This window comes from Bubalus bubalis, chromosome 19 (genome assembly GCF_019923935.1).
Source record: "Bubalus bubalis isolate 160015118507 breed Murrah chromosome 19, NDDB_SH_1, whole genome shotgun sequence".
NCBI classification, from domain to species: Eukaryota; Metazoa; Chordata; class Mammalia; order Artiodactyla; family Bovidae; genus Bubalus; species Bubalus bubalis.
This window is the reverse complement of record NC_059175.1, coordinates 24962805-24979474: the sequence shown is the minus strand read 5'-3', so window position 1 is coordinate 24979474 and position 16670 is coordinate 24962805. Positions and strand designations below refer to the sequence as shown.

At 38.4% G+C, this 16670-nt stretch overlaps 1 protein-coding gene across 7 annotated transcripts in view; it reads right to left on the bottom strand.

The window, feature by feature from the left end:
• ARL15 (ADP ribosylation factor like GTPase 15) overlaps positions 1-16670 on the bottom strand; it is a 578537-nt gene that overhangs the window by 150284 nt on the left and 411583 nt on the right. Inside the window, exon 6 of one of the 7 annotated variants that reach the window (XM_045163681.1) lies at positions 8590-9351. The exons of the other annotated variants lie outside the window; for them this stretch is intronic. Coding sequence (XP_045019616.1) covers positions 9289-9351 — 63 coding nt within the window. The 3' untranslated portion in view covers positions 8590-9288. Of the gene's footprint in view, positions 1-8589; positions 9352-16670 lie in introns of those variants that run through there. 7 annotated transcript variants of the gene reach the window in all.

Sequence of the window (16670 nt, the reverse complement as noted above, 5' to 3'; positions counted from 1 at the left end):
TCCGACTCTGTGCGACCCACCCCATGGACTGCAGCCCACCAGGCTACTCCATCCATTGGATTCTCCAGGCAAGAACACTGGAGTGGATTGCCATTTCCTTCTCCAATGCATGAAAGTGGAAAGTGAAAGTGAAGTCGCTCAGTCGTGTCTGACTCTTAGTGACCCCATGGACTGCAGCCTACCAGGCTCCTCCGTCCATGGGATTTTCCGGGCAACAGTACTGGAGTGGGGTGCCATTGCCTTCTCCATTGAAGAGTATATACCTCTCCAAATCTTGATAAGTCAAATAAAATCTGCATTCATCTTCTAAACAAAATATCCAGAAACTAGCACATCATCTCCAGAAGCCAGCACATCATCAGTAAACTGCACAATCTTTAAATATCTAAAGACAATGGAATGAAAAGGCCCACTCTTAAATATTTGAGAGATGAATATCAATTTACAACAAATTTTATTTCAGCAAAGTCATGAATATTTTTTCTGTCAATATGATTTCAATAATGAAGAAAAAGCATAAATCTATTAAACACTGATTCAATAAAAAATTACTTGAAAAAAATTAGCTGACGTTTCCCCCATTTACCTATAAAGAGGGGAAAAATAAAAGCAATACTGATTAGGTATAAGAAAGAGTCTGGGAATCAAAGGAAGCCATGCAATATTCAAAATGAAATATGTTTTGTGTGAATTCATTCTTCAAAGTGACTATACACTATTTGCAACATTTTCAAAATATCAATTAAAATTCAGTCAATAAATCACTTTGTAGTCTTATAAATGGCACTAGTAATGGTGTCAGAATACCTTTCATTAAAAGGAAAAAACAAAAAACCTTAGAAGACACAGTCCAGTTTCTACATATTCCAGTACTGTCTAAGGGTGCACCCAAGAGTAGGACTCTATTTTCCTTCCAATCTATACTTTGTGTAAGCTAAGTGAGAAGCACCTGTTAAACTTGTATGGTTAACGTGGCAGATGGGTAAAGGTTTTGGGAGAAGTGCTCTATTTTCAGGCTAATAAAAACTCAATTATTTCAGAATCAGAATTTATTACTAGGTTTTAAAATAATCTGAAAAATGTAATGGGCATTTTGCCAGGACAAGGCTGAATTCCAAAATTAAATGCACTTAGTGTTTCATTTCATATAGCAGATTACATATCTAAAATGACTTTAGGTTGAGTTTTAAAGATAAGCAATGATTATCTCAATAATTTTAATAAATCATAATCCCAATAAATTCAAAGACATAAGGTTCAAAGTGACAATTCTCTTTTTAAATGAAAATTTACACAAAGGGTTCATCTTCCATAAGCAAGAATATACTGGGACTTCCCTGGCAGTACAGTGGTTAAGACTCACACTTCCACTGCAGTGGCGGGGTGGGTCTGATCCCTGGTTGAGGATCAAAGATTTCAAATGCAAAAAAAAAAAAAAAAAAAGAATATATTTTCTTGGTTTGCTTCTTACAATTAAAATTGGAAGTAAAACTGTGGAGACTATAAATGTCTTAAAGTAACTTTTTATTTCCCAGAAAACACTCTCTTTTAGGTTACTCAGATTCTCAATATCTTAAATGACATTGTGTCTACTAAATAATATAAAAAGAAATATGAACACAATAAAGGAGAAAAGGAATGATAAATCCATCTGAGTGCAGATTTCAAAACAATAGCAAAGAGATAAGAAAGCCTTCCTAAGTGAGTAACGCAAAGAAATAGAGGAAAACAATAGAATGGGAAAGACTAGAGATCTCTTAGGGCTTCCCTTGAGGCTCAACTGGTAAAGAATTCACCTGTAATGCTGGAGAAGACCTGGGTTCAATCCCTGGGTTGGGAAGATCCCCTGGATAAGGGGGAGGCTACCCACTCCAGTATTCTGACCTGGAGAATTCCATGGACTGTATAGTCCATGGGGTCGCAAAGAGTGACTTTCACTTCCGGAGATCTCTTCAAGAAAATTAGAGATACCAAGGGAACATTTCAGGCAAACATGGGCACAATAAAGGACAGAAATGGTATGGACCTAACTGAAGCAGAAGATACTAAGAAGAGGTAGCAAGAATACACAGAAGAACTGTACAAAAAAGATCTCCACAACCCAGATAACTACGATGGTGTAATCACTCACCTAGAGCCAAAATCTTGGAGTGCAAAGTCAAGTGGCCTTAGGTAGCATCACTACAAACAAAGCTAGTGGAGGAGATGAAATTCCAGTTGAGCTATTTCAAATTCTAAAAGATGATGCTGTTAAAGTGCTGTACTCAATATTCCAGCAAATTTGGAAAACTCAGCAGTGGCCACAGGACTGGAAAATGTCAGTTTTCATTCCAATCCTGAAGAAAGGCAATGTCAAAGAATGTTCAAAGTACTGCACAATTGCACTCATGTCACATGTTAGCAAAGTAATGCTCAAAATTCTTCAAGCGAGGCTTCAACAGTACATGAACCGAGAACTTCCAGATATTCAAGCTGTATTTAGAAAAGGTAGAGGAACCAGAGATCAAATTGCCAACGTCTGATGGATCATAGAAAAAGCAAGAGAATCCCAGAAAAACATCTACTTCTGCCTCATGGACTATGCTAAAACCTTTGACTGTATGGATCACAACAAACTTTGGAAAATTCTTCAAGAGATGGGAATACCAGACCACCTTACCTGCCTCCTGAGAAATCTAGATGCAGGTCAAGAGGCAACAAATAGAACTGGTCATAGAACAAAGGACTGGTTGAAAATTGGGAAATGTGTATGTCAAGGCTGTATATTGTCACCCTGCTTGTTTAACATATGCAGGCTACATCATGTGAAACGCTGGGCTAAATGAAGCACAAGCTGGAATCAAGATTGCTAGGAGAAATATCAATAACCTCAGATATTCAGATGATACCACCCATATGGCAGAAAGTAAAGAGAAACTAAAGAGCCTATTGATGAAGATGAAAGAGGAGAGTGGAAAAAGCTGGCTTAAAACTCAACATTCAAAAAACTAAGATCATGACATCCGGTCCCATCACTTCATGGCAATGCTGGGGAAACAATGCATTGGGAAACAATGGAAACAGTGATCAATTTTATTTTCTTGGGCTCCAAAATCACTTCAGATGGTGACTACAGCCATGAAATTAAAAGATGCTCGCCTCTTAGAAGAAACGTTATAACAAACCTAGACAGCATACTAAAAAGCAGAGACATTACTTTGCCAACAAAGATCTGTCCAGTCAAAGCTATGGTTTTTCCAGTAGCCCTGTATGGATTTGAGCACTCGACCATAAAGCAGACTGAACGCCTAAGAATTGATGCTTTTGAACTATGGTGTTGGAGAAGGCTCTTGAGAGTCCCTTGGACTGCAAGGAGATCAAACAAGTCAATCATAAAGGAAATCAATCCTGAATATTCATTGGAAGGACTGATGCTGGAGCTGACGCTCCAACAGTTTGGCCACCTGATGCAAACAGGTGACTCATTAGAAAAGACCCTGGTGCTGGGAAAGACTGAAGGCAGGAGGAGAAAGGGATGACAGAGAATGAGATGGTTGGATGGCATCACTGACTTAATGGACAGTTTGAGCAGGCTCTTGGAGATGGTGAAGGACAGGGAGGCCTGGTGTGCTACAGTCCATGGCATCACAAAGAGCTGGACACGACTAAGGAACTAAACAATAATCCTTGAAATAAAACACATTCTTCTTCAACTACAAATAAAGTACCCTCTCCAAGTACTAAATGCATACTTCTCAATCACTTCTAAAAATTAATAAAATTATTTTTATGCAGATTGATGATCAATAAGGATAATCAACACACAAATGAAATGTAAAGAGTAATGATGTTTTTTGCTTTTTTCTTTAAGAAATAGAGAGCATTTAAAATTAGTTTTATTTGTTTATTTGGCTGTTCTGGATCTTTAGTTAGAGTGTGCGGGATTTAGTTCCCAAGCCAGGGATCAAACCTGGGCCCCCTACATTTGGAGCCTGGAGTCCTAGCCATTGGACCACCAGGGAAGTCCCAATAATCTGGTTTTTTTAATTCACGCAGATTAAATTGGTCTCTCCATGAAAACTAACCACTGCACTGAAAAAAAAAAGGCTAGAAATAATTTATGTAATATTTAATGCTTCCATTCTAAATATCATAGGTTTTAACCTGTCAAGAAAAAAAATAATACACATTCTAGAATATACTTTTAAAATTTTAGCATACTTGACCCACACATCTTGGCAACCCTTGTGAACTTAAGGACAATTGTGGTATTTAATACTGAGATGCTGAAGTACACTCAAAAATGGATGACAGTCACTTAAAATACTTCATCTGTATTTAACTTTATTTCATCAGAATTGTTATAGTCTCAAATATACTGTAACTCAGGGGCACATCATGGCATGCTAACAAACAAAATGCTATCATTTATTCCCACTGCTTTCTAGCAATAATGCAAATATATTTTATGTAAGGCTTTCCAAATATTGCAGATATTACAGACCTTTCATCAAGGGATTAAATATCTATACTAACCCTTAAACTGTTACATGTCTCAGAAGTAATTTTTTATTTAATAAACTATTTTGTTTCCTCAATATCCAGAAATGCAAATCAATTAAACTTTACTAGCCAACTGAATATGTAACATCTATTTAATTAATATCGAGCAATTTTATGGTTTATTATAGCAATAAATATTTTGATAAGCACATATATGAGGTTCTCATGTGAATGTAATGAAATTGCTATTATTCCTAAAAAGTTTTTGCTTATTTATATCCTACTTAGAGATACCAGGAAATTATATTTTATCCAAACACCATGCACTGCAATAATGGCATAATGAAGACATAAAACTCTCCTGGCCTAATCTGATTCTCTGCAGAGAAGATGTAGTTAGTACTTAGTAGTCTAGACAAAATATAAGGAGATTTACTTTAAAAGTGATTCTTTGTCAATACTCTTGTGAGGGCTTGGTAAAGGATTTCCAAATTGACAACACAAATGTCCTAAGCTGAACTGAAGTTTACCTGATTGTAACACACTGTTAAAAATACATAATATCCCTAACAGAAGTGCTACCAGGTTTGTCAACTATCAAAATTCATGTAAAAAGCAGTATAAAGTCATTGGAGAAAAACAAAGAAAAATACTTACCAGCAAATAAATTAATAAACAGTAAAAAAAAAAAAAAAAAAAAACCTGAAATTAAATAAATAAGACTTCCATATTTTTGTCTCACTATGAATTTACATGTGAGATTAGTGGTAAACCAATATTTATAATTATCATTTTAATCAAACAAAATAGATTGGTCATATGGGCTCCCCTGATAGCTCAGTTGGTAAAGAATCCGCCTGCAACGCAGGAGATGCCGGTTTGATTTCTGGGTCAGGAAAATCCCCTGGAGAAAGTAAAGGTTACCCACTCCAGTATTCTGGCCTGGAGAATTCCATGGACAGTATAGTCCGTGGGGTTGCAAAGAGTCAGACATGACTGAGCGACTTTCACTTTCACTATCTATTTAAAAAGTCATAAATCACATCAACAGATGTTCCATAAGGATAATCAGATACTGAGATATTCATTGTCTCTGGAGAAGTCATATCTTTGCCATAAAGTCACACCCCATTTATAAAATACAAATTCATTTTAGGAAAAATCAAAGATGTTCTACTGTTATAAAATTAACAGTCTAAGCCTTTTATAACGTCTTTTAAGACATTAGAGAGTCCAAATTCACACCCATGCTTTGTAGTTTTATTTATTTATTTTTTTCATGCTTTGTAGTTTTAAAGCATACTCTAAAATGCAATAAGCTGAAACTCGAAACACCAGAGATTACAGATCAACCATTAGGTCTCCAGGATTTCAGCAATTTGGTGGGAGGGAAGAGGTGCCACTTTTGTACCCTTCCATGCACATACCTAACTGCCACCCACTGATTCCCTCAGTTCTTTTACCCACCTATCAGGCATCCACTTCTCTAACCAAACACACCCAATATTTACTGTATCCTGTGATGGAGACAGTAAGTCTCTGGGATTCAGGATTTCAAGCAGGCAAGAAAGACCAGAAAGATTAGTAGATTAAAAATCAGACTAAGAAGAGGAAAGAAATTTGAAATCACAGTATGAAAAACAAAAAGTGTAGTAGAGCTTATATACATCCTGTAAGACAATGTATTCATTCTTATGCCAGCTATAACTCCATTATTCACTCAACTTTTGTATATATGAGGTTTATATTAAACATAATATAAAATGATGTGTGAAAAAAAGGATAGAATCACTCTAGGAGAACTGTTCATTTCTTTCAGAGGTAAATAAGTAAGTAAATACAGTTAGAAATGGATAGAAATTTACTTAAAAACATTGTCCATTACATTTCAATATTCACAAAACTACTTTCCACTGGGGAAGAACCCATAATAAACTATGCACGCAAAATTATAGGATTATATGGTTGAAATTGTATCCCATTTATTCCAAAGTTCAACCAAGAAATACAGATCATTTAGAGTAGATGTTCATCTTATTGACCGAACATTAGCTTTAGCCCTCTTTGTATTTATTCTCCTGTAATTCACTGAAGAGTTTTGACAAAACTTAAAATTTTATTTTTCAGTATTTCTTATGTTTAAATTTCATCATGCATCAAAATCTTATTTAGACTTGTCTGGCACCAAAGGTACATTTTTCCTGGCTAATGGTATTATGCAGATACTAATCCGTGTTTTAAAAGTGTCCAAGAGCATATCAGTAATATACGTTGTTCTTCTCTTAAAGAAAGTTCATACTTAAAGAGATGAAATACATCTAAAGTTCCAGTGAGCTGAGGAAATAAAATACTAGGTCTATCAACAGAACACTGACAAAAGGATCTTGACAAAACAGCTATAATTCTTAAGAGTACTTATAATTTTTGTCAGTGATTCATATTTTTCTTAGATTCATAATGAAAAAAGTTTAAACTAAAAACTTGGATTCTATGTCTGTTGTTCCCACAAAGTATTTGAGTAAGACTGATGTGATCACAGCAGAGGTGGTGACTATATAGGCAGTGTTTTTTATTATTTATTTTTTTAAATCCTCAGAGCCAGTTCACCAGCACAATCAACAGAGTTTCAGTGTTATAGTGATGCTCAGCAACCTGTAAAGAACACAACACACCTTCTAAAAGGTTATGGATTCCACTTATACAATAAAAAGAGAGGGGTCTTATCGAAATGATCTGGGGAAATTGCTCAGTTTTAAAAATGCACTTGAATGTGACTGTCACTGTTCCACTCCCAGCATGTAGAGAGCTAATAGTAAGGATGTGTTTGTTTTCACTCTGTAACTTCTACTGTCTGAGCCAGATTCTCCTTAGGACCTTATTTTATTCTGATTACTGCAACATCATTGCCAGAAAATATAGAGCAGACTTGGTCACTCCTTGGTTGAAGTCAGCCAAGAGAATATTCTGTTGGAGAAAGTAACATTCGCCTCAAAGGCTTAGAAGCCAAGGGAAAAACTGAGACACATACAAGACAAAAATATATAAACCAATTAACTTAGCCTCTCAGGAAAATCATCTTCACTCTCATCAAATTATGTATTATCTGGCAATATAAGTTGAAAATCTATTTATAGAGCAGTCAGGCTAAATGTTTTATTGCTAAAACAGAAGTAGGAAGGGTCACAGAATGCAAAATGCTAGGAAACACATTTTTTTCCTGAGGCCATTTAATATACTTTTGATATAGGTTACTTTCTTGTCAATGGTTCTTTTGTCTTTCTTAAAACTACATCTGCACAACAAGGTCACCTTGAATTTCAAGTACAACATTGCCTATAAATTTAATTTAACATCATATTACCCATAATAACCATAAACAGGAGGCAGGTGTGACCTTTATTGTCAAGCTAGAGGGCCTGAGGACAGGATGGGTTAATAGACTAACTAAAGGATACAGGGTCTGAGTTGACTACAGGCTCTGTAAGAGCTGCAGTATAACTTGGCTATTAAAATATTATTGTAATCATATGCTTCTTTAAGAAGTAGCACTTCTAAATCAAGAAATATCAACCTCCATTCATTGTATACTACACTGTTCAACCCACCTCTGATGAACTTGAATCAGTTCTGGATTCTGTGTTTTAACAGCTCACAGTGAGAATACAGAGCATCTACATAGTGCAACCAAGATAGCAACTGGTCTGAAATTTATGTTCCATGAACTCTGAAAGATTTGCTTGGAGAAGAAAAGGTGAGTAAGAATTTGAGGGCTATGCATAAATAGCTGAAGACTATCTAGTAAAATTGCTCAACAGAAGATTTGGTCTAGCCAGAAAATAAAGGAAGATTTTGCTTGTTTTTCTGGTTTTAAATGCAATTAGGGTTACCAAGAAAGAATGGGATTCTTTCCAATATAGTAGACTTCATGCCATGCAAATGTTCTAAGCCATGCAATGGCCTAATGGTTTGTTAGTTGCACTGCTCGTGTGTGTGTGTGTGTGTGTGTGTGTGTCCAATTGCATCTGACTCTTTGTGACCCTATGGACTGTAGCCCACTAGGCTCTCTGTCCATGGGATTTTTCCAGCCAAGAATACTGGAGTGGGTTGCTATTTCCTCCTCCAGGGGATCTTCCTGACCCAGGGATTGAACCCAAGTCTCCTGCAATGGCAGGCAGATTCTTTACCACTGAGCCACCTGGCAAGCCTCTGCATTGTTAAGGGGACATCTAAATTGGGAGGTAGATGAATTAGTACACATGAAATGTCCCTTTTTAAATCAAAGATTATGGGATTAAAGATCATGTAGTTTGGCAGAGAAAGAACCAAAATCAAAACTCAGATTAGTTCCATCTTTTGATAACACCTGGAATCCTGGAATACCCAATCAACAGGTCTCTACTCTGCATCTCTACACTGACCCACTTGACAGACTGCCCAGCACTCTCTTTCTAACAGAGTTGATGCTATTCGCCTCCTTAAAAATGTTTGATGACTCCTAAACCCTCAGAGGACAAGGCGCAATCTGCCTAAAGTGACCCAGCCCTGGTCTACATGGCTTCCTGCCACGCTTGTCCTCCTCTCCGAGAGTCCCCACTGCTACCGTGGGTGCGCCACTGAGAAAGTAGCTGTGACTCTAAGCCTTCCTCCATACGTCATAAAGGCAGCTTTGCTTTTCTTTCTTTTCATGTGTAATTCTATATAGTCTCATTTTTTAAAAGATTTTTTATCGGCAAACAACTGCTCCAGGTACACATAAGCATAATGGTATATCTGCTAGTGCTGGCTTCAGTACTTGCCTTCCTGCATTTAGACACCCATCCTCATCTTCTTCATTCCCTCCTGGCAAATGCCTGTTCGTCTTCCAGGGCTCTAAAACAAATGCAGCATTTTCTATGAAGGTTTCTTCAACTTCCAAGATTAAATCATTTGTTGTCTTTCTGTTCCCATTCTATCTATACACATCTCTCTTCTAATACTTCACACTTTCTAAAATATTAGACAAGCTTGTCTTTTCTCATATACAATTAGCTCCCCAGGACCAAGTGTATGCTTTGTGTATCTTTACAACTTCTACAATTAGCAGAGTTAAAACTCAATAAAGGTTTGAGAGAATGGTAGTCACTGATTTTCAACTTGTAATGTAAGAAATTCTAGGAGTTTCTTCAAGGTTGAACACAAGTCTGTAAGAAGTAACCACAGTCATATTGCCGCTACACTGTTGCGCAACAGTTTTTATAAACCCTGAATTAAAAATATGAGTTAGTGATTAAGAAATGAGGTAAAGAATGGAAATTTCCTTTAGGAAATGATCCTCATGGATAAGATGCTAGAAATCATGGAAATAAGAGTTCATCAATTAGACTGGCCTCTCCAAAAGTCTTTATTCAGTGCCAGCAAGGAGATTTCAGGTTTTTTTTTTTAAGTAAGACTACATTTTCAGCATGGAGGAAGGGAACATTTACCATCATGGGCTAGGAATTGTTAGGCATATTGTATATATTATTGCATTTAATATGACACTGCAAATAAGGCTGACCTATTGTTTTTATTATTATTTTATAAACAGTGACTATGAAACTTGGAAACATTAAAATCATTCTGTCAGTAACGGTAAATTCTATATCGTCACTCTCATTGCACCTTGACAGATGGTTCACTCATTTATTTATTATTCATTCTATTTACTGATTTATTCATGAAATGTATTAAGCAAGTAACATGTGCTTTTGACTTATAAAAGTTTCTTGCAAGTACTTGACTTGGACAGGCTGAAAATCTGCAATTTATAATCTAAGCTGCTCTGATTTTGAATTTAGAAACAGGTCATCCCAAGTCAAGTTACATGATGAATTCAAAAGCAGGACGACATGCAATTTTTAAAGAAAAAAATTCTATCCCTATCTGATAGACTATATTGTTTTATTTTAAAATATAGGTCTATCTTTGTTACTAAAATCTTTAATATTTTTTTAATCTCTGTAAATATTAGTTAATATCACATAATAAGGGGACTTCCAAGGCGGCATAAGTGGTAAAGAACCTGCCTGCCAATGCAGGAGACACAAGAGACACAGGTTCGATCCCTGGGTCAGGAAGACCCCCTGGAGGAGGGCATGGCAATCCACTCTAGTATCCTTGCCTAGAGAACACAATGGACACAGGAGCATGGTGGGCTACAGTCCACAGGGTTGCAAAGAGTCTGACACGACTGAAGCAACTTAGCACACACACATAACAAGACATTTGATAATTTCAAATTTTAATTTTTTTTAATTCACATAATTTTATTTTAAACTACTTTTAACAAATTTAAGGCAATTTTGGATTTAAGATGTTCTTTTGGTTTTGTTTGTTTTAAAATGCACCTCTTTCGCCAAGATTTTGGTAAGCCAAATTTCAAACTAAGAACACACTTAGAAGTTTCCTCAATAATTCAGAATGACTGCAGTAAACCCAGTTAGATCACTACTTGTTAGCTCAAGGATTTGGCTATTCCACAAGTTACATCATGTTCCTGGAAACGTAACTGCAGGGAATCAGTGAAAGCCAGGTTCACCATCGCTTGCCTGTACTGATTATGGCATTCCTATCGCACAACACCAGTATTATAAGGAATTTCCCTGGACATAGAACATGAGGTAGATCTTTAATAACTGGACACACCTTTAAGTCTAAGTATAACTGCATAACAAAGCAGATTGCTTGAAAATCTAGACTGGGAAGCTACTGGGGCCAAGAACCATACTTTCTTTATAACCTTATTTAAGTTTGGTAAATCAAAAACTCCTAAACTCGTCTCAAGGATCTAGTTTTGCATCCTACTCTATTCATTTCGTACAAGCATACAGTCAGGTATAGCCTATCATATACGGATTGTTAAAATGCATATAATCAAACTCATGTCCATCGAGTCGGTGATGCCATCCAGCCATCTCATCCTCTGTTGTCCCCTTTTCCTCCTGCCCCCAAACCCTCCCAGCATCAGGGTCTTTTCCAATGAGTCAACTCTTCGCATGAGGTGGCCAAAGTATTGGAGTTTCAGCTTTAGCATCAGTCCTTCCAATGGACACCCAGGGGAAAAAAAAACTACCATAACTTGGTTATTATTTCAGTTTCGACTATTTACTCTTTAGGTCACAGAAGAAGGGTGGGAGCTGAGTAGAGCTTGCCAAGGCTGGCACTATTTACATTCAGAAACTCTTCTACATCTGCCTCCCAGTCAACAACAGGCAATGAATTTTAGTCACTATTTCTCTGTGTAATTTCTCACTGGGATACAAATAGCCAACTCACTTGAAGGACACACTAAAAACACAATAAAAGAACAGTTACCTTTCTAGGCCCAGATAATTTCTATTATTCTTCCTCTCCAACTTGACTGGTATTTCCTACATTACCTATGAGTGACTTTTCTCCTCATACAAGGATAAATATTAGTGTAAGATTACATCTATAATCAAAGGAACAGTATGAAATATCTAAACTTTCACATACTATTAGGTAGCAAGCCCCTGAGAAACAAAAGAAAATAAAAGAAGTAGTTTTTGCTTACAAGGAGCATATGATTAGATTAAAATAGAGAAAAGAATTTCATCAAACTCATAAACAAAGTGAAAAGACAAACTTCAGGACAGGAGAAAATAACAGCAAGTGAAACAACCAACAAAGGATTAATCTCCAAAATATACAAGCAGCTCCTGCAGCTCAATATGAGAAAAACAAATGATGCAATCAAAAAGTGGCCAGACAACCTAAACAGACATTTCTGCAAAGAAGACATACAGATGGCTAATAAACACATGAAAAGATGCTCAACATTGCTCATTATTCAGCTCAGCTCAGTTACTCAGTTGTGTCTGACTCTTTGCGACACCATGAATCGCAGCACGCCAGGCCTCCCTATCCATCACCAACTCCCAGAGTTCACTCAAACTCATGTTCATCGAGTCGGTGATGCCATCCAGCCATCTCATCCTCTGTTGTCCCCTTCTCCTCCTGCCCCCAATCCCTCCCAGCATCAGAGTCTTTTCCAGTGAGTCAACTCTTCGCATGAGGTGGCCAAAGTATTGGAGTTTCAGTTTCAGCATCAGTCCTTCCAATGAACACCCAGGACTGATCTCCTTTAGGATGGACTGGCTGAATCTCCTTGCAGTCCAAGGGACTCTCAAGAGTCTTCTCCAACACCACAGTTCAAAAGCGTCAATTCTTCGGCGCTCAGCTTTCTTCACAGTCCAACTCTCACATCCATACATGACCACTGGAAAAACCATAGCCTTGACTAGACGGACCTTTGTTGGCAAAGTAGTATCTCTGCTTTTGAATATGCTATCTAGGTTGGTCATAACTTTCCTTCCAAGGAGTAAGCGTCTTTTAATTTCATGGCTGCAATCACCATCTGCAGTGATTTTGTTATTAGAGAAATGCAAATCAAAACTACAATGAGGTATCACAGTGGTCAGAATGACCATCACCAAAAAATCTACAAACAATAAATGCTGGAGAGGGTGCACAGAAAAGAGAACCCTCTTGCACTGTTGGTGGGAATATAAATTAATATAACCACTATGCAGAACAGTATGGAGATTCCTTCCTTAAAAAACTAGAAATAAAACCACCATATGACCCAACAATCCCACTACTGGGCATACACTCTGAGAAAACCATAACTAAAGAAGACACATGTACCAAATATTCATTGCAGCACTATTTACAATAGCTAGGATATTGAAGCAACCTAGATATACATGGACAGGTGAATGGATAAAGAAGCTGTGGTACATATATGCAATGCAATATTCAGTTCAGTTGCTCAGTCGTGTCAGACTCTTTGCGACCCCATGAATCGCAGCATGCCAGGCCTCCCTGTCCATCACCAACTCTCAGAGTCTACCCAAACCCATGTCCATTGAGTCGGTGATGCCATCCAACCATCTCATCCTCTGTCATCCCCCTCTCCTCCTGCCCTCAATCTTCCCCAGCATCAGGGTCTTTTCAAATGAGTCAGCTCTTCGCATCAGGTGGCCAAGGTAGAGTTTCAGCTTCAACATCAGTCCTTCTAATGATCTGCTTTATGATGGACTGGATGGATCTCCTTGCAGTCCAAGGGACTCTCAAGAGTCTTCTCCAACACCACAGTTCAAAAGCATCAATTCTTCGGGGCTCAACTTTCTTTATAGTCCAACTCTGACACCTATACATTACCACTGGAAAAACCATAGCCTTGACTAGACGGACCTTTGTGGACAAAGTAATGTCTCTGCTTTTTAATATGCTGTCTAGGGTGGTCATAACTTTCCTTCCAAGGAGTGTCTTTTAATTTCATGGCTGCAATCACCATCTGCAGTGATTTGGGAGCCCAGAAAAATAGTCAGCCACTGTTTTCACTGTTCCCCCATCTATTTGCCATGAAGTGATGGGACCAGATGCCATGAGTTTTCTGAATGTTGAGCTTTAAGCCAACTTTTTCACTCTCTTCTTTCACCTTCATCAAGAGGCTCTTTAGTTCTTCTTCACTTTCTGCCATAAGGGTGGTGTCATCTGCATATCTTGGAATCAAGATTGCTGGGAGGTTACTGATATTTCTCCCAGCAATCTTGATTCTAAGTTGTGCTTCCTACAGCCCAGCGTTTCTCATGATGTACTCTGCATAGAAGTTAAATGAGCAGGGTGACAATACACAGCCTTGACGTACTCCTTTTCCCCATAAAAGGGAACACATCTGAGTCAGTTCTGAGGTGGATGAACCCAGAGCCCATTAAACAGAGTGAAATAAGTATGAAAAAGAAAAATAAATATTGTCTATTAATGCACATATATGGAATCTAGAAGGCTTCTTTGGTGGCTCAGCAGTAAAGAATCTGCCTAACAATGCAGGAACTGCAGGAGACGTAGGTTCAATCCCTGGGTCAGGAAGATCCCCTGGGAGGGCATGGCAACCCACTCCAGTATTCTTGCCTGGAGAATCCCATGGACAGAGGAGCCTGGTGGGCTACAGTCCATGGTGTTGCAAAGAATCATACACAACTGATGCAACTTGGCACGCATGCACGTGGAATCTAGAGAAAAGGTACGGATGACGCTATTTGCAGGGCAGTGATGGAGATGCAGAGAATAGACTTGTGGACACAGCGGGGAAAGGAGAGGGGGGGATAATTGAGAGAGTAGTATGGAAACATACACATTACCATATGTGAAAATGATAGCCAATGGGAATTGCTGTATGACGCATGGAGCGCAAACACGTGCTCTGTTACAACCTAGAGGGGTAGGATGTAGTGGGACGTTGGAGGGAGGTTCAAGAGGGAGGAGATATATGTATACCTATGGCTGATTCATGTTGATGTATAGCCAGAAACCAACACACTATTTTGAAGCAATTATCCTCCAGTTAGAAATAAATTTAAAAAAAAGTTTCATCATAAAAAATAATGCAAAATATGTAACAGGTTGAAGGGAAAACAGAAGATCCAGGTATTATAGGATTAATCACCAGACTAAAAACACAGGCAAGAGTGTGTTTCAGGGACTTGGAGAAGGAAATAATCACTTTAGGATGGTTAGTTGAAAATGTCTTAGGAGAGATGGGATTGACTTTACTAATATATATTTTTTTAACATTGTATTGGTTTTGCCATACATCAACATGAATCCGCCATGGTATACACGTGTTCCCCATCCTGAACCCTCCTCCCACCTCCTTCCCCAAACTATCCCTCTGAGTCATCCCAGTGCACCAGCCCCAAGCATCCTGTATCATGCATCGAACCTGGACTGGCGATTCGTTTCATATATGCTATTATAATGTTTCAATGCCACTTTACTGATTTAAAAAATATATATTTATTTATTTGTCTGCACTGGGTCTTAGTTGTGGCCTTCAGCATCTTTAGTTGTGCCATGAGAACTCAAAGTTGCAGGATCTAGTTCCCTGACTAGGAATTGAAACTAGGCCCCCTGCATTGGAGTTCAGAATCTTAGCCATTGGACCACCAGGGAAGTCCCTGATTTCACTGAGTTTTAAAGAACAGGCTAAATGTAGATAGGTAGATAAAGGGCAGGAGGCAAGCCATATAGGCGGGAACATACGGCTTATTGGGGAATGGCTCCTAAGCCTGTTTGGAGGCAAAAGAGTTTAGTGAGGTGAAGAGGGAGGGGAGGATGCTGCCAGCTGTGGAGCCCTGCTCAGCCATGCTCAGGAGTCAGGACCTTCTCAGGGAGTGCTCATCATGCCCCAGGACTACACCAAATGTTCTATATTTCTGTGATCGTGTTTTCATCTCTCAGGTATCCAGAGAACTAGGTATTTGGACCAGGAGGCTTACAGAGATGAAGAGACCTGCTTATTCGCCAAGGAGCCAAAATTTATACTGACTCAAAAAGTCAATGCACTTGACAGTGAGGACATGGGAATTTTCTGAATGAGGAATGATGTGAACAATTTAGTAGTCTAGAAAATTTAGTCTAGCTGGATGGGGTTGAGGGATTGAATTAGATTTGTTCAGGAGTCATTTCACAAAAGGCTCTGAAATATACAGGAGTTTGACTACTTCACATTACTGTGAAAGACATCAGATCAGATCAGATCAGTCACTCAGTCGTGTCTGACTCTCTGCGACCCCATGAATCGCAGCACGCCAGGCCTCCCTGTCCCTCACCAACTCCCGGAGTTCACTCAAACTCACGTCCATCGAGTCAGTGATGCCATCCAGCCATCTCATCCTCTGTCGTCCCCTTTTCCTCCTGCCCCCAATCCCTCCCATCATCAGAGTCTGAAAAAATCAGTATCTGTGTCAGGTTTCTCTGTGCTGGTCTCCACTCCTCCCACTGTGTGCTGAATGTCTCCCTCCCGTGGCAGCGGCAGAAGAAGGGAGAAGAGGGTAAATAGCTAATCCACCACAGAGAAAGTAGAGGCCCCTCCTCACATCTCTGAATAAATTTTCAGGAAAGGATTCAGATTGGCCATCTTTGTGACCAGAGTAATGAAACTGATAGTGGACCAGAATTTTTAAAAATTGTGGAGGTGGTCACACTTCAAAAGAACAGGAGACGCTGTTCTCAGAAAATACTCAAGAAGAGTTGCTGGAAAGACAACATATTACAACTAGTAAACACTGAAGGCAAACTAGATCCCCAGCACAGAATAAAGTCATCCATATGGAAGACCACAGTAATGTCATGGATCATGCATT